Genomic DNA, 26,016 nt, shown 5'->3' with positions numbered 1-26,016 from the left:
CTTCAGCCATCTTATTCCATTACATACCATTAAGGAAAACAGTGGCTTGTTTATTCACTAGAAGTTAAATATATGTACAGGACATCTTTTGAAAGTCCCTAAACGCTGCTTTAGCCTGCTGTGTGTCAAAGGCATGACCTCAAGCAAAATGCTCATCTACAAGGTTACTTTTCCATATATATATCTGCTGTGGACAGTCCATAGCTCTAATAGGCAAATAATCAAAGAAATGCGATGAAATTCTTTCAAATAGAATCACCACAGCCACCTTTCCTTTCTGAATTCAGACACAGCAGAGCTGTGGGGATATCCATCCACCTGGAAGGAAAGAGTTTGTTTTGGTCAGCATTCCCCCAAAGATCAGGATAAAACTCTCAAACCTTTTACAGAACTCTGGTTTTCCAGGAAAGAATATTAATGGTGTAGAAGTATATTCACAATAAACACCTTCTGCTGTTACCAAACACATCAGCTTGCATTTGGTCTTTAGTTATGCCTTAAACCATTTATTTACTGTCTAGTCATGATTCATGTAACTATATATTGCTGCCAAGCGAACTCCATTGCCATGGGGATATTTGCAGTCATTTTTAATAGTTGAGATAAATAAAATAAACTCGAAAACCACCAAGAAATAAAGTGATATAAAATGGGAGATAAACTAGAATTAAATACACTGAATTTTTGGTCCATATTGTCAACACAGGATTAACTACCTGAGCTGCATAATAAATACACTGCAAGCAGAACAGTATTACAATTCTTTCTGCAGTGAAAGTAGTCAAAACACTCGTTAAAGAAGGGGAACGTGGGGAATATTTGCTGCCTACACAACTGAACCCACTTGCAGTAACATTCAATTTCTCAGCTAGGTAAGGAAATAAAGAAGACGCTGCCATGAGTCTGCAAGGAAGTGTCATAGCCAATAGATGATTTCTATTGCAGTGTCTGATGAAAACAAGTAATATCTGAACACGAGCATGGGTATCCTCAGTATACAACACTAATGCACACAAAGCATGGATTAATGCAACTAGGAATTCCAGGGATATAAAGAAGAGCAGTTTTGTTTAGCATACTGTAGAACAGAGGTGTTGCCACGCACCCAGTAGAGCACAAAATTAACTATCAAAAAAGGCTATCAGTTTATAACAATGCATGCTTCATATACACTCAGCCACAGTTTTTACAGATCACTGGGCATTACGTTAGACAGTTTGGGGGGAAAGAGAAGAGAAGAGAAGAGAAGAGAAGAGAAGAGAAGAGAAGGAAAGAGAAGAGAAGAGAAGAGAAGAGAAGAGAAGAGAAGAGAAGAGAAGAGAAGAGAAGAGAAGAGAAGAGAAAAGAAAAAAGAAAAGAAAAGAAAAGAAGAAGAAGAAGAAGAAGAAGAAGAAGAAGAAGAAGAAGAAATGATAGCAAGGAGTTTAGAAGCATTCAGGGTAGAAAGAGTCCATGCTGCCAGATAGTCTGAGAAAGACATTTAATGACCCCGTGATCCAGAAGTGGAAGAAAATATCTGTTACTTAAAACATATCTGTGATGTGATGCTAATAACCCCAACCCTATTTTTTCTACACAAACCCAGATGATGCCTTTCACTTTATAATATATACACTGAAGAAACCAAGTCTGAAGCCTGCCTGTATAAAGCACGTTATCACCTCAAAAACTCTCTGACACTCTAACTTTGTTATTACAACAATACAATAACTTTTCTTGTCTGGAATACCAAGGATATGTCCTAGGTTATGCTAATGGATCTACTCTGAAATAAGCTCTTGAAATATTCTTGGCTTATATAGTGGATTCATCATCAAAAAGACCATTATCTTCCATTATGAGTCCCAAACGTCCAAATAACTGATTCTTTAAGAACTATTTTCTATTTCAAGTATTGCTTTGTCATCAGAGCAGAATCACTGAGTGCTATTCTCCTTATGTCAAAGAGTATTTTGGCATGATGTAATTCAGTTCATAAATATGCAAAACTAATCTGAATTAAGTTTTAGTGTTTTCTTTGATTTAAATTTCAGTTTTTAATTTTTCTGCATTATGTGTTCGTAATTTAAGTGATTGAACTATGATGTTTTGAATAATTACATACTTTACATTCATTTTTTAGCTGTCGGCTGTTTTCTTAGAAAACAGTTTTGAAAGATGTTTTCTGATAACAGATTTGACTATGGGATGTAAATATACTGCAATGCTGAAACCCAACTACAAAATTTCTACTGTCATCAGTCCCAGCAGGCTTCAGCCAGTCCCATGTGTACACAGACAGCAACTCTTAACATGGCTTTGAAAAATAGTTTTTCCTTTTAACTTATTGCTAAGTGTTTCACATCACTCTTTACAGAAAGGGAGAAGTGAGTAGCTATACTGGATAAACTGAACCTACATACATAGGTGTGTCCAGCTTAATTGCATGCTGGTAGATAAACTATCAGCAAGGCTCCAAAGACAGGTACAAATAAGCCGTCCTCTGGCAATAGCAGGAGACAAAGCCAAGCAGTGAACTGTAAAGACTGTATTCATTGATTCTAGCCCAAAGGCTTCGAGACCCTAAAGATCAAAAGTTCATTGAATGGCTGAAATTGTAAAGTGCAACTGAATATCTGAAAAGTGACTTTCGGAGAGCGCAGGCTAGATGTTTGGATCTCAAGGCATCAACAGTTCTGTTTGTACAAAGCAGGTGTTCAGCAAACAGGAAGGATGGTCTGACTACATGGAGCAAGTTTCACGTGTAACTGTGGTAAATCACACAGGTACGGAGGTTCAAGTCCTCCCCTCTGCAGAGCGCTGCATGCCCAACGGTTGTGATAAGCAATTCACGTTGCTCATTTGGTTCGTTCGAGTGCCAGGTGCAGCCCCAGAGGGTGGAACTGGGACTGAAGGCACGTGTAGGTAAGAACAAGCGCAGATTAAGAGAGGACCCCATATTGGAACTAGCCCAGTAATCGTGTCAGAAGCCAGAGCCTCATTTTCTCAGGTACATCAAAAGGAACAAATCAGCAAAGTGATTAAAATGCCAGCAAATGGTGTGATCTGTAGCACACTGCTTTGGTTCTTTAACTCGGACGTGAGCTGCACCTGAGTCCTTGAGTTGGCATACTATTACCTCGAGTCTAACTTGTTGCTCTAGTGTTTGCAAGGACGAATCCTGATTCAGTATTCCTAGAGGGAAGTAGATATCCTTTAACCAAGAGTACAGCTGGAAATACAAAGCACAGCAGCAGCACAAAGTACACAGTACTACTTTCTTATCAGAACCAGTCCCTTACTTTTTGCAGAGACAACATTCCGATGATAGTAAAGAAAATAATGTAAAAAGCTGACTACTGTATATACAGAGAATTCATCTGCTTTTATTCTACGCTGTTTTACTTCTAATGGGAAAAAATCCGTCTTTGCAGAGAAAATTCATTCTAAGCTCAAAAAATTATTTTAATTTTAGAAAACATAGTTCCTTTCCTTGAATCAGAAAATATAATGAAATGCCACATTGCATTAAGTGTCTAAGTGCTTTTTCCCTAGTATGGTACGCAAGGAATGACAGCAGTGCCTCATACTACAGTTGGAAGTGCTTGCTAATGTAAATGGGCAGGAAGGTGATACTTCCTAAGGCCCTGCTCGCGTGGAGGTGCAGTGTGCACTGACCCCTCATGCCCCCAAGACTCTGCTCAGGCACAACGGTTTATATGTCTGGCCGTGGCGCTGGGTATTAATGATTACACATCTGGGCATACAGAAAGTCTCTGAAGGATTTACCAAGACCTACCCAACCTCAGTAGGGCTTACTTATTAACAAATAAACAAACAGAGAGCTGGAACTACCAGAACGCACTGCAGATGTTGCTTCTGGTCCTCCTGAGCAGTCACTCCTGCCTGCTTGTGGAAGGGTGGATGGGAAGAGGGGCATTTGCTCCAGGCTCTGACTCTCTGAAGTAAGAAATATATCTCATGATCTGCCAGTTCACTGATTTGCTGTCTCTGAATGTTGTGCAAACAATGAATTAGATGGTGCATTTTTCACATAGTTTAACATTACTGGAAATCTGTATTTCCCAAGCCACAAGTCGTTCACCAGTCAAAATGCTGCAGAGCACTGGATAAACCTCCACCAAGGTTGGATCTCAACTCACTTAACAAAGTAATCATTATTAGTATGAGTACATGATTAGGCTGCCTTTCTGCTTCTACTGATCTATATTCCCAGCTACACAACCATAACTGCACAAAGCAACCATTTTCTACCTTCAACAATAAGTGCATGTGTGTGCCTCTCACAAGGATCACATCATTGGGTCGAAATCTATCAAAGCCTCTTTCTTTAGATAATTGAAGTAATGGATGTATACCAGGACAATACAGTAAACATACTACAAAACAAGAGATGCTGTTTTTTTTTGTCATAGCAACTGTTTAATAGAAACTTATGTTTGTAACTTCTACAGCATTGTATGAGCATTTGCTGATGAACACAACTTTTTCTTACTGTTGCAGAGCATTTTTTTAGTCAAAAAACGGTGAATCTTCAGAAGGGAATCAAAAGGGATACATTTTAATTTGCTTCATTTGCATGTTCCTAAATAATGTTATAGGTAGCAGTCAAAGAAAACAGCCATAATGGCAGTGACAGCAATAGTAGGGATAGTTGGTTATTGTGCCGCTTGAGAGTTTGCAAGGACTTTCTGTTTCATGAGAGCCTCCTCTGAATACAGAACAGCTACACAAATACAGGCCTGATTCTGGACAAGTGGTCCTACTGAGTTTGCATGTCTCAAAATAGGAAGAGGCTGATGGACAAGACATCAGGGCCCAATCAGATGTGACACCAGATGCCTCATGCTATTGTTAGTATTTGTACCACCATTGTATTGGGCTGTTTCTTGTGCTAGGGAACAAAGCAGAATGGCAGTATTTATACAAAAATTGTCAAATGTAAAGGGCAACAGATGTCAAAGAGGGAACAGAATACAAGGAGATGTTATTGGTCAGTATGACCAGCAGTGATCAAAGAGCGTTCAAGATTTCGAAAGGCATTGCTGCAAAGCTGAGATTTAAGGATGGGTTTGAAGAAGACTGTGCTCATTGTTTACTGTTGAGCATCCCTGGCATTATCACAACTTGCATAACGTAGATTGTTTATGGGAACAGAGTTAGGACCAGCGCGTATAATGAAACAGGTTCATTTTGGCAAACGACTGCTTGGTATGCAAAGATCTGTTACATTAGCACAGGAGCTCAGAAGGGTGGTGCATACACTGTGGTGCTGACTGAGAGGGGTGATTCAGTCTGGAAATGCACTGTGTACCCTACAAACCCAGGAGGCACTGGAGTTTCCATGCAGGAGAAAGTCAACAGGGCACATGCACCATAATTTTCAACGCGACCCATGCTGGAGCTAATTCACCTAGTGAGTCACACCTGCTCACATTAACAAAACAAAACAAAACAGTCTTCATATGTCTTATTGGCAGGAAGGCATGAAAACTGGCTAGGCTGGCTGGGAACCAACCTGGCAGCAACACTAGTTAGTACATTTTTTAAAGAAGGTGAGTGGGTTTTGTATCTGTGTCTGAGGACAAGGACACAAACAGGTTCTGCACTATGACAGCTAGCACTCTATGTTTGCAAAGTGTTTTGGTGATTTCACAAAAAGAAGTCAAAAATTGTATCTTACTTTCTTTCAAAAGTATCAATTTATGTAGAATCTATAAAGTCCTGAAGTTTGCTGATGATGTAGTGAAGGCTCTTCTTCTTGAAGAAGAATGGCAGATCACTATGGAAATGTGAAAGGTGCAATTTGTTATATTTTACACAGAATGTGATATCATTTAAGCTTCAAGGATCCATTTGTATTTGCTTTATTCTCAAAATATACACAATTTTGTAGAATCTCCTGAACCCTGTAAATTACCTCATGAAAAGAGAACCCCCCCGCTATTCACAACACAGAGAAACGGGACGTTAACCTCACATAAAACCCACTGGCTTGCACCTTGCTTCCTCATTAAGTCTGTGCCAATTCTGGAGCAGATTTCAAAGGTGCAAGCTCACTGTTTTTTGTGGTTTTTTTTTTTTTTTTTTTTCCTTTGGTGATCAATCTATGAAATAATACTTAAAAGAAAATTCCTTAAAAGCTACAGTTCCCTTTTCAAAGCTATCCTCAACAGCTACATACTTTGGCCATTTTCTCATCATATCTGAAGACCAAGACAATTTTTTGGGGGCAATCTGAAGCCTTTACTACAAGAAAGAAAGCAAGTATTACTCATTTGATCATTTTCCCACAATGTATTTTTACGGGAGAGTTGTGGGGACCATATTATATATTCGATGAACAACTTCTGTGGTGTAAAGTGTCTCTTTTTGGTATTCAAATAACCACGAAAGCAATGTAGCCGTATCTCATTGCCATGGACATTACCACCTAAACCAACCAGAATGAAAAAAAGGTTATTTCTTACCTCATCCATTGTGAAAGACACAGATTTATGAGATAACATTTGGCAGTCCTGTGACCAATGATAATAAAAATCTCTTTCCCTTGGGCATCTAAGTACCACAGAATATTGTAACACTTCCAGTTCTTAAAGAGCACTGAACCGCATTGTGCTGGCCTGCATACCTTTATGAAAAAAAAAAAAAAAAAAGAAAAAAAAAAAGAAAAAAAAGAAAAAGATCAGTTTTCATTGTTATTGTAAAAAGTATTTGTATATCACATGTAAGACACTAGATGAGAAAGAATTGGATGGAAATCAGAAAGAACGAAGACTGTCTTAGCCTCTTCATAGTTACTCTTTTCTGCCTTGCTGCAACTCTACCAACACAACTACTGCTCTAACAACGTGCCCACTTCAGCTATTGAAATGGAACTTCCTACTTTCATCCTTCTAGTACCCCATCGTGCTCTTAAAATGTACCCTTAGTAATAGCAGAAATGAAATATATCACAGATACAATAAATTCAGCATGTTTCCCTTTTTGTTGAGTACTTTACTCGAGAAATGCACTGTCTTGTGAGAAAGAAAAGCCAAGGAACCATGAGACTATGCTCAGAAATCCCAAACACAAAAGGGGTGCAAGGTTTCAGATCACACATCATAAATACAGGTATCCAGCATTTCAGTGCGGGCGTAAAACATTCAGGAGTTTAAATGGCTCCAAAGAGATGTCCCAGGTATGAAAGTACAACACAACAGTGAGGTCTGGAGTTCAATGGGAAGGACAAAAGTAATTTTTTTCTGCTTCTTTTGCTGTGCCCCTTTTCCAACACCACAGCTGAACTCAGGGGTGGAGGCAGTACTTAGAGGCCCCAATTCGGAGTGCCAGGGCTACACTAAACCGAGTGCTATGTCGTAGCAGTGTGATTTGCAGGGCGTAGGAACGCTCGTGGAAGGGTTTTATCTGCCATCTTCCAACGGTAATAGTTTAATAACTTTTCACTATAGCCCCCACCGTTGGCCAGAAGGGCAGACTGTGGACCTATTGACAGGTCCCGACAGCGGAAGGGGTGATTTAGCAGCTCTTTCACTTCAGTTTCGGCGACCAGAGCTCACGCTTGCCTCACAAAAATCCCCCTTTTTACACCGGGAAGGCGGAACCATGAGTCCCCGGTCCAAAGCGCAGCGCGGCCGCCTCCCGCGGCCACCCGCTCTTATTCCCGCGGCGGGAAGCAGCCGTGCCCGCCCGTGCGAGGGGAGGGAGGCGGCAGCGCCGCGAGTTGCAAGCTGTGAACGGGACTGCAGGCTTTACTGCGAGGATGGGAGAGCCCGCTTCCAGCCCTCTCCTCGGCCGGTGCTAGGCAGGACTCCGCGTGAAGGTGCGGTGGGGAGACAGACGTGCCCGAGGAGCAGCTCCGGGTACCGCTCTCCCGCCCACCTCTCCTCAGCGCCCAGCGGGCTCCGCAATCCGCGCTTGGGGTAACGGCGTTCCAGAAAAAGGAGGGGAGTCGTAGCCGTCCCGCCCGACCCGTCGAAGCCGCCACCCATCTTTGTTGCGGGCAAACGCCGTGGCCCGCCGATGCGGCTATGGCATTCCGGCGCGTGCCCGGTTCCAAAATGGCCGCCGAGCGGACCCTTTTTCTCTGACACGGGACGCGGCGAAGAGGGGGCGGGCGGGGAGGAAATAGCAGCCGAGCCTCGCGCCGCGAGAGGCGGGGGCAAGGGAAGAGACGTGGGGAGCGGCGGCGAGCGCCCTGCGGAGCCCCGCGCCGAGCCGAGGGGCCGAGCCGGAAGCCGCCGGCGCTGCGCGTCGGGAGAGGCGGGCAGGGGCCGTGCGAGCGGGCGTGCAAGGCGGCGGCGAGGGACGGAGGAGGCGGTGCCGGGAGCGCGGAGCCGAGCCGTTAAGCGCGTCCGGCCGCCTGCGCGCGTAGGCGCCGTGTGGAAGAGCCGCGGCCCCTCGGCAGGATCGGCGTAGAGGGCGTTGGAGAGGCGGCGGGGCAGAGGCGCGCCGCGGCGGCGGTAGCGGCGGAGGAGAAGGAGAAGGAGGGGACAGCTCGGTCCGCGCCGCCGCGGCGGAGGGAGGGCAGCGAGCCGCAGCCCAGCGCTTGCAGCGCACCGCCGGCGCCATGGGTGAGTCTCCAGCCCGGGGCCGAGGCGCGGGGCGTGACAGCACGAGGCGGCGGGCAGCCGGCAGCGGAGCGGTGCGGCCCCACCGCGGGGCCCCCGGCCCGGCGCCCCCCGCCCTCCGCCGCCGCCGCCTCAGAACTGGCTTCGGCCCCGCGCCGCCGCCCGCGCTCCCCTCCTCCACGCGCTCACTTCCTGCCCGGCCGAAATTGTATAATGTATTAATGGGGCTGCGCGAGAAAGCGAAAATGCCGGAGAGCTTCTGCTCCCTCCTTTCTCTCTCGCTTTTTTCTTTTTTTTTTTCTTTTTTTTTCTTTTTTTCCCTTCCCTCCTCTCTACCCACCCTCCCCGCGTCCCTCCTCCCCTTTTCTCCTTTTGCGCCCAAATTTGGGAGGGAGGAATTCGCTGCAGGAATTAAAGCAGCGCTGAAATATGCAGGAGAGGAGCGGGTGGGACCGATACCGCCTCGCCGCGAGGAGGAGGAAGGAGAAGAAGAAGAAGAAGAGGGGCCGCATGCGGACGGATGCGCGGGACGAGCCCGCTGCCCGCCGCTTCCCCTCGCCCTGCCCGGCTCCCGCCGCCTCTCGGCTCCGTGCGGCCGCCCTCCCGCTGGGGCTCGGGCTGAGCGAGGCCTCCGGAGCCCGCCGGGTCTCCCCCGTAACGCCGCCCTGCTCCGTGGCGGTGGGAGCGGGCGGCCTGGGGAAGGCGGCCCTGCTCGTTTCGACGCGGTGCTCTCGGCTTCCGAAGGAGCGGTTGGGTACAGATGTGATTCTGTGGCACGGCGGCGTTCAAGAATCTTCTGCACGCAGTTGGTGTGCCACCTCCTGCTGACGAAACGCGGGTAGCAGGAGGTTGTCAGGAGAGTCTGCTTGGATGGCCAAAGGAAGCCCTCTTTGCTCAATGCTGGCTTGCACATGCTTCCACGTGCAGAAATACCATCTATATTAATATCGAGACCTAAAAGAAAATCAGCTTGAGCGTGTGCAGCCTCAGCTCCCTGGAAAGTTAATGGGTCATAGCTTCAGATCTTACCTGTAAGGCAGACCATGCCTCCTCATGCAGGTTTGGTGTGGTTTGTTTGTTTGTTTTTTTTTTTTTTGGTAGCAGCACCTTTTCAGTGTTATCATAGATTCCATAGAATGGCTTTGTTTGGAAGGATCGTTTGTTTCCAACCCATCTGCTGTGGGCAGGATTACTACCCACTAGATCAGGCTGCCCGGGGCCCCATCCAACCTGGCCTTGAACACCTCCAGAGATGGGGCATCCACAGCTTTTCTGGGCAGCCTGTGCCAGCACCTCACCACCCTCCCAAGTGAAGATGTTTTTCCTAACATCTAGCCTAAGTCTCTCCTCTTATAGTTTAAATCCATTCCCCCTTGTCATATTCCTACCAGGCAGTATAAAAAGTCACTCTTCTTCCTGCTTATAAGTTCCCTTCAAGATCTTAATTTCTGACTTTCAGTCAAAATAACATCATCTTACCAGCTGAAATGTTGGCAAACTTGAGAAAATGCAGTTTTGTGTAGCATTAGACATCTTCCAGTTGATGATGGCTTAGTTTGCAGTGCTTGCCGTGTTCTGTGAGATTACCAGCAGCTATCTGGTGAACATAGAAATGTTATTTCCTTCTGGTTTCAGATGGCAGATTTTTTTTTTTTTCTTGTAGCTGACGTGTGAATAGCAGGGACCAATAACTAGCATATTTCCTTAGGAGGGCAGTTTTCAAAAAGACATTGCTGTAAAGGTTGATAACTGCATGGTCCGTGTAGAGATTGGAATTGAAATGCAGGAACATCCCCTGCTCCTCACTGATTGCTGCTGTGGAGAAAGGCTCACTCCGTAGTCATAGTGAAATTGAAGATATACTGAAGCAGTAGCAGTGTGTGTGTTGGTAATAACTCAGAGCAGTTCCTTCGGTTGACCCGCAAGGATAAGTGACTTGTCACAGCTAAAATGGTGCTGTGGATGTATACTCAGTATGACAAACAACTGTCTGTGTGTATGGGTAAGAGATTGTTGTTTGTCTTAAGCAGAGATAAAGGATCGGATTTAGAACTTTTGTAAGCAAAAGCACAATGGATTTTGCTTTGTTTTGTTTTTCATAAGAGGTGTGTCTAAACACAGCAGTTGTCTCTTTCCTTTTTTCCTTAACTGGTAAGTATCTTCATTGCTCTCTTTCAATGGACCAGGCTGCTTGTACTCCTTAAACTATTTAGTTTTCAGAAAGTTCCTCAGTGCTTTGTTGTTCTTGTTTTCAGTGCCACCTTAAAGCGCGTGCATTAAGACAACAAATAGTTATAAAACAAAACAGCTAAAGATCCAAACCACATTTTAAGGACAGTCAGCGATGGAAAATGTACCTTGGAGAGGGCGTAGGAGAGAGGCTTCTTTTCAGAGCTGTGTTGTGAGGTACATCTTTAGCATTAACATGTTGCCAGACTGTTCACTTAACCTGTCTAGACCAGGAGTGGGTATGTATGAGTGATGTTCTGTTTGCTCTGGGTTGGTTTTCTTGTTCCTGAAATGAAGCAGTTAATTGCAAATGTGTTCACTGTAATTAGAATGGCATTTAGTCACCATTTAAGTAGTTTAGTTAAGTCTCATTTAAGGTAGTAATTCAAATTCAGGGTAGTGTTAATCTCTAGGCGGACACAAGCTGTCCCTACAGAGGGATGCAAGCCTTGGGCTGATGTTTACAAGATGTATTGCAGAGGTGGGGATGGTGACACAGGAGGAATGGGGAGGTTCCTCAACAGCAAGAGCTGGAAACTCAGCTCGCAGAAACCAATATCTTCCTGCTCACCTTGTCAGGGGCAGTTCTGCATGTGTCAGTGGTGAGTCGAATTAGACTTCTTTCTTGCCCCTGAGTTTAATCATAGCATCTTGACAGTTCTGTAATGTCATCAAGCAGCTCTTCTCTCTTCTGGTTTTCTTATTAGTAAAGAATCCAATCAGCTGCTCTGCAAAACCAGAGATTCATTGCCTTGGTTGAACGTGGCTGTTAAGATGCTATATGTTGTAACATTATGACATTCCTTGCGTCACAGTCAGCAATGGAATAGTAACCACCAGGCTCATCAGCATCTTAGAAGACAGTATGTGTCCAGTGTCTGCTGGCAGAGTCTGTGCTAGAGGTAGCTAAAACTTGTGCCTGACTGGCCCTTGTTCTGATATGCATCCTGGATTGCCTTCCCACAAAAGCCACTTACTTGTTGTTCTGCTTTTTGTGCATGAGCAGCGTGCCTTCCTGACATCCCAGGTTGTGTGCACATCCGACCTCACACAGCAGGGCATTGCGTCACTGGCCTTCAGGGAGCCGCTTGTGGCAGAACTGTGCCTTCGTGACTCTGTCTTATTTACAAACTGTTTTCTGTACGGCCGTTTTTAGGCCACATTTCCATAAATTAAAATGGTAAAAATGATTAAAAAAAAAAAAAAAGTGTTCAAAATGCAATTGCAAATTATTTTGGAAGCAACATTGCAGAGCAATAACGGTGTGGGTGTTGCATAAGCTTACTAGCTTCTAAGTGAATGCTGACTTGGTTAGTTCTCAGTAGCATAGGAGGCATAAAAAAATCAGTTCTTACTCAGTGGTGATGATCACCCCTCAAGATGTAGGATCTTAGTTGCTTTCTGTCTGTTTCAAACTGATATGTTGTGTGTTCTTGTTTCTTTATCTGAGTAGCAAAGAAGCTGGGACTTAAAGGGAGGGGGGAGGAAAGTTTAAAACATAAGGAGATTTCTCTTTCCTTTGACCCCTGTAGCTTTAGGAGGATCAATATTAAGATAGAGCATATTTTAGTGTCAACATTTTTGAAAGAGCTTTCTAAATAGAAAGGTTGCATTATAATCGTGAAACGTGAGAGATCTGAAGGAACAAAAAATAAATCTGACTTCTCTTATTTGACCACAAAAAAGACCAGGGAATGACACTGTCTAGAATCACGTTCTATTGGATGAGACTAACTGAGCTTGTAATTGTTTTGGGGGTGCTTTGGGGCAAAGTGTGATAGGAACAATGACTAGGAAGAGAGAAATGCAAGCTAGATACTTGTTCTCTTTACAGGCCTTGTTCCCTTTAACATTGCTGGTGGTCTTTCCCTTTAGTTCCCTTCCTTAAACGCTTTTATCGTAAGATTCCACAGCTTACACTTGTGTAACTGGACTGCAGCTGAAAAAAAACTTTCCTGATGGTGTATTTGTCTCTTGTACTTCGTGTTACCTGGCTGTTCATGTAATTGGTATGACTGGATGAGCTTGCAGTTGCAGATGGCAGTTAACCTTGCCGTGGTGTGGGGTAGTTTTTGGTTAGATATCTGAGCTGATCTGGCTTTGTTCCCTAGCTGAATAATTACCAGGCTCACAGGAGGGAAGCCTAAGCTCACCCTGGTGGTACAGTTGCTAATCAAATCTCTTGGCAGTGGTTTGAAGGGAAGCAATTGGGCTGTTTTCCCTGCCCATGCAGCAGTGCCTCGTAACCATTCCTGGAGTCAGGCTTATAGGAATTGCCTGTTTGGTGCTTTTTCTTCCCCGTTATTTTTTTGTTTCCTATCAGTTGAGCTCCCTGAGACTTTGGTATTGTAGAGGTACAGAAGTGATGGCAGTGTCATGGTGTATCACTAACATTAGTGCTTTCTTGAGCGATGTGCAAAGCAGAGGCCCTGACTGATGGGGAGTGCAGAGAATATTGCAGTGCAGTGGGCCTTGTAGTCCTGACCAGGCTCTACTGTGCTGATATCTGAACTAAGTTAAGGTACTGGTGTTAATTGTCATGTTGTCAAAAGCAGTGGTTGGAGGTATTAGCAGCTGCTGCTGGAGAAATGTAATTTTTCTGGAAGCTTTCTGGCAGCAGAGATTTTTCTCACTGTACGATCTTGCCAATGTTCCCTGTAGTGTTTTTTTTTCTTTTTTTTTTTCCCCAAACAAGAATGCAAAACTTGGAGTTTGTGACTCAGAATTTGACTTCTGAATTGCTGGCTTAAGTGTAATTGAGTGGTTTCAAGTTTGGGGCAGTGAGAATTTCTGAAGTAGGGTGAGTCCAAGATAACCATCTTTTTATTTCCTTATTTCTTTCCTTGCCTCTGGAAGAACAAAAAGCTTCCTAATTGCAGTTAGTAAAGGTACACTAATAAACCAAGAGGTTCAAGATTAAATTAACTTCCTGTTGGAAGGCATTGCCAGATGGTGTGAAATTAAGGTCAGAGTAATCTCTTGATCACAGGCAAAGGGGAGACATTCTGTTGCCTTCTTTTTTAATTCTTTTAGCACGTATTTCAATGAGAACTTTCAGGAAGGAGTAGCTTTCACATTGCTGCAGCACTATTTGCTGGAGCTCACGGTCATCTCTACTGTTTAGCTCTGCCAAGTATTGACTTTGGTGCTCTGATTTGCAATTCTGTGGACGTCTGCAAACCTGCAAGAGCAGCAGAAGGATCCTGCAGTTTGTAAGTAATGGCAGGTTTTAAGAGACCAGGGCCAAAGCTAGAGGATGTGGTTGTCTGGTCCTTCTTTATATGCTGTGAAGTTGAGGACTTTGAATGCAGGGGAAGCTCCTTTTAAATCAGGTAAAGGCAGAATGTCTTAAAATGCTACAAATACAAAACAATGCTCCAGACTAGATCCTTGAAGGGAGGAGAAGGTGGGGATGTTGAGCCCCCATCCTATAAACAGTTGTTCCGTGTTAAGTTTTGTTATCAAGCTAGTATTTCAGCTGGTTGGTGTTTGTTCCCTTTAGGTGTTTAACAGGGTATCCGTAAAAGGTCCTTGAGGTTTGTTGTATTCTGAATCCTTGAGCAGTTGCAATTTTCAGTAAGTATCCTGCCTGCAAGGCACCCAGTATCCCCTTTGCCCAAGGTGACTTTTCCAGTACGTTCAATTCTTCTCTGTGGGTGGTAAAAACGATCCTGGGTTTCTTGTTCTTTCAAATTGTGTTCCCAGCGGTGGATTTTGGCCGTAGAGTAGTGTGGCATTCCCACTCTAACACTGAACATTGCTAATGGTGCAGCATAGCTGTCTGTTGGTATAGGTATTGGGCTGTATAACGCACAGTCTTCACAGCCAGCTTTGTTATAATGCCACGAGTTCAGGCAGTTGGGAAGTTGAGAAACCAGCAGATTTGGTGGTGTTGATGACCAGAGCAGAGCTATGGCTTTAGTCTGTGCAGCCTTCAGCTTTGTACTGAGTTGAAAATGTGTTCCTTGACATGGAATGAATGAAAGCAAAACTTTGGGTTTCTAGCTGCTTACTTAGAATGACCGTTCATCTGTAATACACCAATTAATATATCTTGTAATAATCTGAGAAGTTACCACTGAGGTTTAATGCTATCAGAGTGGGCCGTTCTTTGTGTCAGATTGCTTCCCCAAGGGTTGCAGTAGTGTGAGATCTTGAGGCCAGTCTTTCTTACACAGTAATTAACAATGGAGGCTATCTTCCTCTGCTATCTTTGCAGCTTAAAAAATAGATGGTTCAGAACAGTGCTGGCAGCCTCCCGTGTCCCAAAACTTGTAACATCTGAGCTTAGCACATGGACTGTTTCTCTGAATTGCCATCGTTCTTTAGAATAGCACCCAGTTCTTGTTTTGATCTCTTAGGTCTCATTAGAGTTCTTTGCATTATAAATACAGAACTCCTTAAGCGGCGTGGAAGTGGTTTAAAAAATAAAACCCTCTAAATACTAGTGATTTAAGAACTTCCTGAGTTAGCATCTTGTTAATGATGAGATACCCTCTTATGTTAATTTTTCCAGAGAAATTGCTTGTCGGAGACAAAAGGGTCATTGCTTTCAGAACGCTCAGTTCTCGCTGCTCTGGAGTGCTGTTTTGCTGCAGCACAGAAATGCAATAAAGCCTGAAAGATGAGTGACAAGGACATATTTCAGAAAGCTTTAGCTCCAAGTGTCTGTCGTGGTGAAGCCCACAGGCCTTCTGCAAGTCGGAACTTGAGGCATTCGGTACAGAAACCAGCGCAGGGGGAAAGAAAAGAATATTCAGAAGAACAGATGGCTTCCATATGGGAACAAGTTGCATCCACCATGTAGAAATGTATGGTAAAAACCCTTCCTCCTAGTTACTTTAAATGAGAATTCCTGGTGTTAACAGAAACACCAGGGGTGACATGCTGTAATTTCTCTCAGGGTTTTGGGGCACTGTGGTGTGTGAAGGTACTGGAGTATTTCTGCAAGAGTGAGCTAACTCAGCAGCTCTCCTGCAGCTGCGTGCTCAAGAAATTCAAGTAAACGGGCTGGTATTGTTGCACACGTAGTGCAGGGGCTGCTATTCCTTGCGTTGTCAACCTTGCAGCTTCCCCGTGAGCCAAGTGGTCGGCTCTGAATTGGAAGCATAGAAAAGAGATGGGCACAAAGTGTGTGTTTGCAAGTGTCTTTTTCTAAGCACCTTTGTTATAATACAGTCAGTCTGGTTGCAGGAATTTCCTTTCTGTGTTGGGGCAGATGTAATGTGCTCTGGCTGTTGCCACTTTGCCCTGAGATTTGGGGTAGGAGAATGAGGCAATCAGTGTTTGCTTTTATAGAGTAAAGCCTATGAACTGTGATCTAGCATCACCTGAGTCCTTGTGTCACTGACTGCTCTGTGTGCAGATTCTGAAAGAACATGAAGGAACTGAAAACATGTTCCACAGTGACTTCAGACTAGGAGCATATAGCAAAGGAACAAACTTGATGCATTGCAGCAGAACGATTCCATGTATTTCCTAACTGTTACTGTGCTTTGTTGCTCCTTCTCCAAAGTTTCCATAGCGAAGTGAGACTCCTGAAGTGGTCTCCCAAGTGAGGCAATAACTGCAGTGACTGGTTTGTTTCCTTGAAGATGGCTCTTCTCAAGTGCTGAGCTTAATTGACTTCACAGGAGATGAGAGACAAGAGCAGCGTGAGGTAAAGCAGCCAGGAAGTTCCCACCACCTTGTTTGTCTGTTTGAATCTTTTTTTGTTTTACATCTCTTTGGGGAACTTAAGAGACAAAGGATGTGACATTTATGAAACTGAATGCAGATCATTCTCTTTGTTTAGTTTCTTTTTCTTTTTTTCCCTGGGAGATTTTATATAGAGGAATCATTCATAACACTTTACTGAGTATTCTACCTTTGCATCTTTCATCTGCAAGCCGTGGGAAAGAATAAACATTCAGTGACAGCAAAACTGAGGAGGAGAAGGTCAGAAATGGTGGTAGGTAACCCCCCATGCTGTGTGGAGGGTGCTCAGTGTGCAGCTGTTCTGATGCCAGCTCCTCTGGCTCCTTCTTGGCTCCTCTGTGCAAGTTTCCTTGCCTTCTGTGTTGCATCCTATAGTTGTCTGTCTGATGGCTGGCTTTATTATTATTATTATTATTTTTATTATAACTATATATATACACACACACACACACACATATATATTTAATTAGGTGAGTTAAGCTTTAGTAGTGTCCTTGTTAGATCCCTTTTGCTTTTCCTTGAGGTTTTCCACCTTTCCATGTTGCCTGAAGCTCAGTGGATGGGTTGTGCTGTCTACTCTTTGTGATGTTTTGCATTGCAGAATCCTTTTACTCTTAGGACTCGCATGTGTTTAATGCTGTTAATAAAGCAGATGATAGTGATGGTAGCACAGGAAAAGAGAGAGCCTACAGCCAGCTAGCTTCACTGGTGCTGGCTCTGACTTTGCCCCATGAGGATTTGAGGTACAGTTTGAATTGCAACTGTAGTCACTGGATCAGCGATTGAAGTTATTGATTATTGACTTAATCAGCTTGCTCCTAGAGACTGAAGAGATCCTGGCTTCTTAATAACACTTACACGTTGAAAGGAGTTTCTCTTCTGGGTCCTTCTTGAGGAGTTTTAATTGTTTCTAGTACAGGCAAGACCACAAGCTCACACTTGCAAGCCAAGTACTCTTACTAAACAAGGTGTCTTCTATCTGCAGGTGATGCCTGCCTGAGGGACTAGAGGAGCGGATTGCCTGTCCATCTGCACTAGATTTCTGCTGTGCAGATTGTGGCAGGTGTTATTGATTCAGCAGGTGTTTGTTTTCAGTAGTGAAAGGAAAAACAAGTTTGTAGACGGTCAGCTTAAGTTTAGGTTTACAATTGTAGCTGATGAGTTTCCTTCTCCCCCCTCCGTTTCCCCAGCTCTTTAGATTCAGCATTTGCTTTAAAAGTAGAGAAAGTATATCTTAAAGTTTATAAAAGCAAAGTTAAGGTACTATTGTGTAAAAGAAACAAACAAAAAAGAACAAGTGGTGTAGGCACCTAGCAGCATCACTGCCCTGAGTAGTGCTACACAGAGCTTTTGTTCCAAGAACAGCTGTCAGTGTGCAGTTAGTGCTGGCCTCTGGGATGTGGCAAGGCAAGGTAGGGGTATGTATTGGCTGTATGCTTTATGAAGGGTGGAAAAAATGTAGGCTTTATCAACCTGTGGCAAGCTATTAGGGATCTTGATGTAAAGTAACTCCTAGGCCTTCCCATAGGCTTCAGAGAGTTTGAGGAACTGATGTGGAGACTTTAAGCAACTAGCACTGTTGCAAAGGATGATTTTATTTACTCTTGTGAAGTTTCCATGTTGAGTATATTAAAGAAAATAGAAGTCCCTAATGTGCTTTGTAGAATAGTCTTTCTGTATAAAACTAAAAATTTGTATAATTATTAAAATATATGAAAAAATATAAAAGATATCGTGATGATAAGAAACCAAATAGAAGTGTGTGTGGCTAAAGAGCAGAATTTAAGTTGGAAGCTCTTGAGAGATGGCTTTAACTTCATTGGAAGCAGTGTTTCACCAGAGCAGGTGAGAAGATATGGAAGCTTCCAAAACAGAAGGGAAACTTGCCTCATGTCGAGGTACCTTTCAGGAGCAAATTGACTGCACAACAAATACACAATTGAGAAAAGATGTTGGAAATGTGTCCCCCATTCCAAACGTGTGAATTAAGGTAAAAATGTTGCTTTCTATTTACATCATTGGTAAGTGCCATTGCTGGCCCGTGCCTGGTGCAGTGAGTAACCGTGCTGATGTTCCTCTCAGTGTAGTTGGATTTCTCAGGTTTTCTGGGATGCTAGCTTACTTTTAAATGGTAGGTCCTAGAAGGAGAGCAGGGAAGGATGAATTGCATTTCTTATTTTTAGAATAACACTGATTGTGAAGCTCCAAAGCCCCATTTTAATGGAAAAATCTGATTGGAAAGATCAGTATTTCCGACACTGTCAAACTGCTTTCCTGTTTTATCCAATTGTATTCATTAATCCTTGCCATTGAGTGGGTTAGGTCATAAATCCTTGAGATTTTTTCCTAACATCCTGTGCCAGGCTGCTGGTTACTGGCAGTGCCCAGCAGCTGTGCTTCCCATGCAGGCAGACTCTGAGCTACGCTCCCAGCAGAGGCAGAAATGGCTTTAGCTTGCCTTGGGCTTGCATCTCTCCTTGCTAAGAGGGTGCACTGCTTTGTCAAGTAGTGAACCTTATGCCAGCCATCTTTTGGCCCAGATGGTGTTTCCTGAAGATTGACCTCTTCTTTCTTTTTTCTTGGATATGATCAGCACAAAATAAAGAGAGATGTAAATTGCAGAGAGTGGGCAACAACAGAGACGATAGACAGGCTTGGCAGATGACAAAGAGATTAGGATTTTTTAATTATCGTTTGTAAAAAGCTTCCTAAGGTACTTCTTCCTTCCTTCTCTTCAGCTGCACAGTTAGAGCAGCTTGCTGTTGGCTGCTAATCCATTGCTTCAGATGATGGATCTGAAAGCTCCCGCTCAGCTGCTGGTTTATGTGGGCTTTGACATTTTGCTTGGGGCAGACCTCTATTAAAATAACATTGAGTGCACTAAGTGGATGCATCAAAAGTCAGCTAAGGCCAATAGTATAATTTCTCATATGACTTGCTTTCATTTGTGCTCCGTTAGGACAGGGGTGATGAACAACAGTGAGGACTTGCATAAGAATATTAACGGTCACTTGATAAAAAGTGGCCGTTAAAAGCAGCGTAGGGGAATGTAAAGTGATAGATATATGGGCTGCTGTTGTGCTGTGTGACCAGAAGTGAGCTGGGAACAGCTGCTGCAGCCCAGGAGCAAAGGCTCGGGGCTGTGGTTCAATTCCCCAGAGGCATCAGCTCCGTCCTCAGAGGTCAAAAGAGCAAATGTCATGTTGGGAGGAAGTAAGGAAGGAGCTGAGAGCAGGAGATGGCACGTGGTGAGGCTGTGTGGATGTGTGGCTTTTCCTTGGATAGTACACTGATCTCACTTGGTCTTTCTAGAAGATTACGATCAAGGAATGTTGCAGAAGAGCTGCAGAGGTGATCAGAAGCATGAAACTGCTGCTCCTCCTTAAAGTATGGTGGGTTATTAAGGCTGTTTCCTGACGCAGATGTGCCAGCTAACTAACAGGAGGCAATTATTTCAAAAATGGGAAAGTCCTCCATTTAACAATGTGGAGTGAATCAGAGGGAGATCTTGTGGCTATGGGCACTGATAGGCTATGAGGGGAACGCAAAAGCCAAAGGCATGCATCCTGCTAGATAGCAGAAGAGACAGGGAACCTCAGGGCTGCTCTGAGCTAGTATCCATGGTGGTGTCAATCTTCTAGAAATAGGCTCAGAGCCCCTGAGAGTATGTAAATAGTTAAAAATTGAATGTTAGGGCTTAGAAGCATCAGTGATTGCAGTCTTACAACATGATAAGATATTTTTTTCTTCTTCTCTCTTATATCATTGTCATGGAACTGTCAAGCACCGGAAGATGCTTAGTGGAGGAAAAAAAAAAACAAAACCAAAAACTCAGAAATGTGAAGAGAATTTATGTTATGGTTTTTATGGTTGTTATAGTTACTCTAAGTGCTTTGTTGGAGAGCTAGTGTGGATCTCTTGTTACCCATAGTTAAGTGATGCTGAGCAAACACTTCACTTTTGCACCCTAATTTTGTTCTTTATTTTCTGTCTGTCCAACCAATGTCAGAGTTTGCATTAATACTCAGAAGTGAATTGGTGCTCTTCAGTGAATGTGGAAATTTTACAGAAATACAAAACCCTCAGAGATATTTATGATGATGATGGCTTTGATCTTTGTACCTTTTCCACTCTTAAAAAATAATGTGCAATAGCACGGTGAAGTGGGATTATGTATTGTGGTGTGCACCTATGAAGAAAACAAATGCCCTTGAGTCTGTTGTGGGATAGCATCTGATGATTGAAAGCACACTGCACAACTAGAATAAAAAGGACTGTTGAATAACTGCTTGTGTTGGAAAATGGTGTGAAGGTTGTTTAGCTCACTGCTGTGAGATGAAGCATCTCTTTAAAACAGACCAAATCACTGTTTTATGAAGCACTGTGCACTAAGCATACGAGATTAAAAGAATAGTGAGTAACTTTGTTGATCAAATGTAAGTAACTTTTTCTTTTTCTTTCTCTCCTCATGCTACCCGTTCCTCTTCCTGGATTGCTGCTGTACCTGCATGGGCTCCTTGCTGCAATGGCTCTAATTCCTTGTTCCACCAATCTACTTTTGGATGTGTTCAATCGATGTCTTCAACACTGGAAATGATGGAAATGCATTGTTTACAAAGTAGCTGTAAGTATCACGTTGATGATGACATATTACAATTTTTGTGAAACACAGTAAATGGTGAGGCTTTAGTAAGGGAATTGAACTGAGCTGGGTGAAAGTCAGGAAGGGATGAAAGCTAAGGAGGCCCTCTGGTAAGTGTTGGAGACGTGAAGTCTTGCCCTGCACTATGATCCGTGCATTGGAAGGTAATGCTTCAACAACAACAAAAAAAGTAATAATTTATTTATAAGTTGTTGGAGGAGTCTAAGAAATTTGACTCCTCCTATTTTTTGGTTTGTTTAGAAGTAGAAGGTGTGTGAACAAATCAGATCTTTTCCAAGTCAGTACAGTGAAAGTGCCAATTTTAGTCGGTGTTGGCTTTCCAGAAACTCGAACTTGACAACTGATTTTGGTTTTTACAAAGGCTCTTTCCTGTTGATGGAATATAAGTCCTTGAGTTAAACATGGCATTCAGATTTGACACTTCATACATCCTTTTGTTTAGTGACATCTCTATTTTGTTTGAATTAAAACAAATTGTGAATGTAAACATGATACATCCGCTTAGCAGAGCAAACAAGCTGAAAGTTGCTGTCTAGTCTTGTTTGGCATTTCATTTTCTGATTTCTTAAAACTCTTAGTAGTAATACCATTCCAGGTGTGCAATTCTTTGTAAAGGAGAATGAAAGGAAATAAGAACAATGTAATCAAAGCAACAGTTATTCTTTTGCTTAAGAATAGTTTCTGGTAAGAATGGCTTACATTAAAACGTATGTGCAAATTGGCAAGTAGAACTGTAAGGAGTGTCTGAATATGATTGTTTTATATCTTGTGGGATAAATAGCAATTACATATATTTAATAGTTATTAAGAACCTGCCCTATTGAGGAACTTTTTCATAACTTAAGGAACATCCAACAAGTGAGAGTTGCTATCTCTGAAGCATTGGCTCCTGTTTAGCTTGTTAGAACATAGCTGATAATATTTCTCACGTGTTGTAGTGATAGATTAGAAAAGTAAAACAAACTTTGAATTAATTAAAAAAAAAAAGTCAAGAACTCAAATCTTCTAAAACTTTTCAGATGAGCCTTGAGACTGAGATGAAACAAAAATCACAATAGAATTTGTGAGAATTTCTTGATGACAAAAGGTGAAAATCACACATTTGGAGTACTGACATCTGTTTCTGTGTGTGTTTGAACTTGAAGCTATAATACCTAGCTTTAGCAGGCTGTCATTTAATATTCCTCTTATTCTGTATGAATTAATTAAAAGACACTGCCTTTTTAAAAATGGGAAGGCAATTAATGCATTATGTTATCATTAAATGAGAACAGATAATCATGTAGTATTAGGATTAAATCTTTCTTTCCTAAGCAGTTCTGCTAAATTCAGCCTCTTCAGATTTACTTACACTGGTGCCATCAGTGAGTTTGTGTCGTGGTGATGTAGCCTTCATTGAGAATAATGATTTCTCTGCCGAATGGAGATAGCAGTTATGGCAGTTTAAACAAAATTAATTAATAGACTAGTGTCTTAGGATTGCAAATAAGCTAGTTCTTAGGGCATTGTGTGTATTGAGAAAGGATAGCATTTTTCTATACTTGCTACATACTAGGATGCTTGCTTTAATTAAAAAACATTTTCTTTTGAAGTATAGGAGTTAGTACTGTGAACATGTTGGGTTTTTTCCCTGTTTATTTCAGTATTTAGGAAAAGCATCCAAATAAGCACGAGTCAACCATGTACAAATTTAAATCAACTGTACTCCATCCCATACAGTCAAGTTCTAAGGCAGTAGTGCCTGTAGTAGAACAGATTTGTGTGTGGGTTTTCATAGAATCTCTGTCCTATTGAAACTAGTCTTGGAGAGGGGAATTCAAATTGGCAGACAGTGCTTCAACTCTGAATGCGTGTAACTCTTAAACTGTGAAATTGAGGCAACATCAAGTCACATTCTGTCATCTTTGGTTGGACATAATCTACTGTTTTAAAGCCACTGTTCCATATAAAACAGTATCTGGTGTTGCTTTCAGTAGACAGCTGTGTTGTCAAAAGTATTCTCACCTTTTCTGTAAAAGAGAGCTGAACTGCTGTGTCTCATAAGAAGATCCTCAGACCAGTTTCATCATCAAACACATTTCTAGGATTCTGCTAGAAGAATAGTTTGAAAGTAACATGGCTGATGTCTGGAGGATTGCCAGTTCTAGGACAGCGAGGGAGCAGCATTTTAAATACCCCCAACATTTTCATTTTAGTGGTGAGAAAAAATAATGGCTAGCATCCGAAATTCTCATCTCTTTTCGTAGTAGGACAATATTATGAATGACAGTAAAGGGCAACTGAAGTTTTACATTTGTGAAGGGGTTGTGGAAACCTGTGCTACATTTTCAAATACTGGGCATAGACTGACCACAAAGGGATTAATAAGGGCCTCTAGCTGTGTGATGCAGAAGGAGAGTGCATCAAGTTAGCCCCAGAAATATTAGGGCATTTCCACCAAGACGCACAAGAATATACTCCTACAACTTGCCTGTGTTTCAAATGAGTTTTGGAACAAAGTTTTCAATGTTTGTACTTGTACACTGTTGTGCTTGTGTGTTAACACAGCATAGTGTTAACACAGCTCACTCTCTGTGCGAGACTACTGGATGTTGCTGCAGTACCTTGCTCTGTCTTTGATGCATGCAGGTCAGGATGTTGAGAGTTGTAGGACAGACATTGCCTTTTTGGGTTCTAAGAACATACAATCCCACTAAGAAGTTGGAAGCTTCTTAAACTTGTGAATATCTCTTGTCTTAGCAACAGAAGAACCTTGAAGGATATGTGGGGTTTGCAAATCTTCCAAATCAAGTTTACCGGAAGTCTGTGAAGAGAGGATTTGAGTTCACACTCATGGTAGTAGGTAAGTTTCCTTATTCACTGAGCAGTAATCTCTGGATGTTGACATAGTTCTAACACATACATTATCATGTTAAATTTTATTTTGCTTTCAAAAGAAAACCAGCATCTTTGTCTTCTTGACTGTTAGATCTAGAGTGTTCAAAAAGAACGTGTCTTATGCAGGTAGATAAGGATTAAAACAAAGAATAAGAACTCTGCAGTTTATATAATCTTAAAAAAAAAAAAGGCTGCTGTGGGTCTTGTCTAAAATATGACTTGCATGTATCACAGAATAGAAGGGATTTGAGCTCACATTTTCATCTGCATAAAAATGGAGCTGCTTTTACAACGGCGAATGCAGCATGAGAATCCAAATGCAGAGTTAGATCCTGCCACTTGACCATATCCAGTGTATTCTACGTTTCTGTGGCCACAAAGCTGTGGTACAAAATCAAAGCTTTAATTTAAACAAACCTTTCTAGTTTGTATGGTTGCAATGAAAACCAAATGTAAACAGTGGGTTCCCTATGGACTACAGGCAATTTGAAACTGTAGTTGGTATGGATAAAAAGTGCTGGACATAATGATTCATTTAGGTGTCAGTGATCACCCCAGTAGTTATCTGCTTTGATAAGACATCTGATTTCCCTTTTATTCTCATCTGAGTATTAGTATGGTAGTAGATCATTATTACAGTTTGGTACTGAAGCATATGTACTGGTTATGTAATTAAATTTTGTCATGGTAATGGTCAAAACAACACAAAATAATTTTGTAATAGCCATCTGTCTCTTTCTTGATGCCTGCCTTTGTCTTCTGTAATTTGGGTAGCTTTAATGCTTTGTTTTGTCATCAATACAGTGGACATGCTGTGCAGTCATTATGTACATGTTACATAAAAGTACTGCTGACAAAGTTAGAAACAAAGGTCAAATTGATGAAATCTTGTAGTTCAGTTATTTTCTATTGATTACAAAGTGAACATTTTAAAATCTGAGTTGTTTTTTTTTTTAATTATTTTGGAACTAGAAGTCCCTTTGTAATCTAGCATCCAACTACAGAATTCATTTGTTACAGAAATCTACTGTTTAGAATAAAATAGGGTTTTCTGCTCTTGGTGAATGGGAAGGAAAAACTGTCTTCAAGTTTAAGCCAAAATGGGCTGTAATTTGCTCTTCATTGTTTCAATCTTGCAAGAATCAAGTCACTTAAAGCACAAATAATGACATATATTAGAACTGTAGGAAGTGGGTGAATTTAAATTTGTGGTCTTTTGTCTGTAGTGTAGACTAATGCAGTTGCATTTAGAGAAACTGTAGAAAATGTCTTTTGAGAAGAAGAGTTGATGGAAAAGATGATTTTGACTAGAAAACTTGGTTACTACTTCTATGTTTAGTACTGTTTTTGTGTGTAGTATTAAAATTTAATTTCATTTGTGAACAAATCTGTTAAATTTTCTGCAAGCTCACTCAGGGAATCGTCAGTAGTCTTTTACATTTGAGTGTTGATTTTTACCATACCTCGAGTACAGAAGGTCTGTGTGTGGACGTGTGTGTTGGAACCAAATAGTACATGATCTCTTCATACTAGTAGCTTGTGTGTGTGTGAGGGAGTATTTTTGGGTGGGAAATTCCAGGGTAACTGGTGCTGAAAAGATACATCCATTTTAACTATGAACATGAGATAGTTTGCATTTTACTGAATGCTTCTTACAAATGTTGAACTCCAACATGCAGTTTAATTCAAGTGATTAACTACTGCTGTGTTCATGCTTTGAGGTAGTGTGAGCTAATGTAGGCTTGCAGTCTTTGGCTGCCAGTAGGATAAAATTTACTAATAGTTAATGGAATGTCCTGTAGTGTGCATATTCAGATTTGAAAGTTTTAGCACTGTTCTGTTCTGTTTCTGGTCGGTGCTGATTAGCGAAGAACTGCATCATCTCTTCTTGAAAATCTAAAATACTCTCTTGCTCTTTTCTGTTGCCAGGAGTCATGTCTGCATTGCTGCCTCTTTGCAGATTGAACAAATCTGCTG

At 42.2% G+C, this 26,016-nt stretch overlaps 2 protein-coding genes across 2 annotated transcripts in view; one reads left to right on the top strand and one right to left on the bottom strand.

Moving 5' to 3' along the window:
- Nucleotides 1–4,399: 4,399 nt before the first annotated feature.
- On the bottom strand, nucleotides 4,400–9,085 carry LOC104911569 (uncharacterized). The gene is made up of 3 exons (XM_085227406.1): nucleotides 8,914–9,085; nucleotides 7,885–8,689; nucleotides 4,400–6,631 (listed from the first exon to the last, which is right to left on the bottom strand). Exons 1-3 carry the CDS (start codon nucleotides 9,083–9,085, stop codon nucleotides 6,559–6,561), a joined length of 1,050 nt encoding a protein of 349 aa, XP_085083532.1. The 3' UTR covers nucleotides 4,400–6,558.
- Nucleotides 9,086–21,104: 12,019 nt separating this feature from the next.
- Nucleotides 21,105–26,016, top strand: part of SEPTIN7 (septin 7) — a 59,908-nt gene continuing 54,996 nt past the window's right edge. The window contains exons 1-2 of the mRNA XM_085226599.1: nucleotides 21,105–21,123; nucleotides 23,902–24,004. Of these exons, the coding sequence (XP_085082725.1) occupies nucleotides 23,995–24,004 (10 nt within the window). The 5' untranslated portion in view covers nucleotides 21,105–21,123; nucleotides 23,902–23,994. The remainder of the gene's footprint in view (nucleotides 21,124–23,901; nucleotides 24,005–26,016) is intronic.

This window comes from Meleagris gallopavo, chromosome 6, assembly GCF_905368555.1.
Source record: "Meleagris gallopavo chromosome 6, MGAL_WU_HG_1.1, whole genome shotgun sequence".
Classification (NCBI taxonomy): Eukaryota; Metazoa; Chordata; class Aves; order Galliformes; family Phasianidae; genus Meleagris; species Meleagris gallopavo.
Note: the sequence above shows the minus strand (reverse complement) of the source record. Positions and strands in the feature narration are given on the sequence as shown.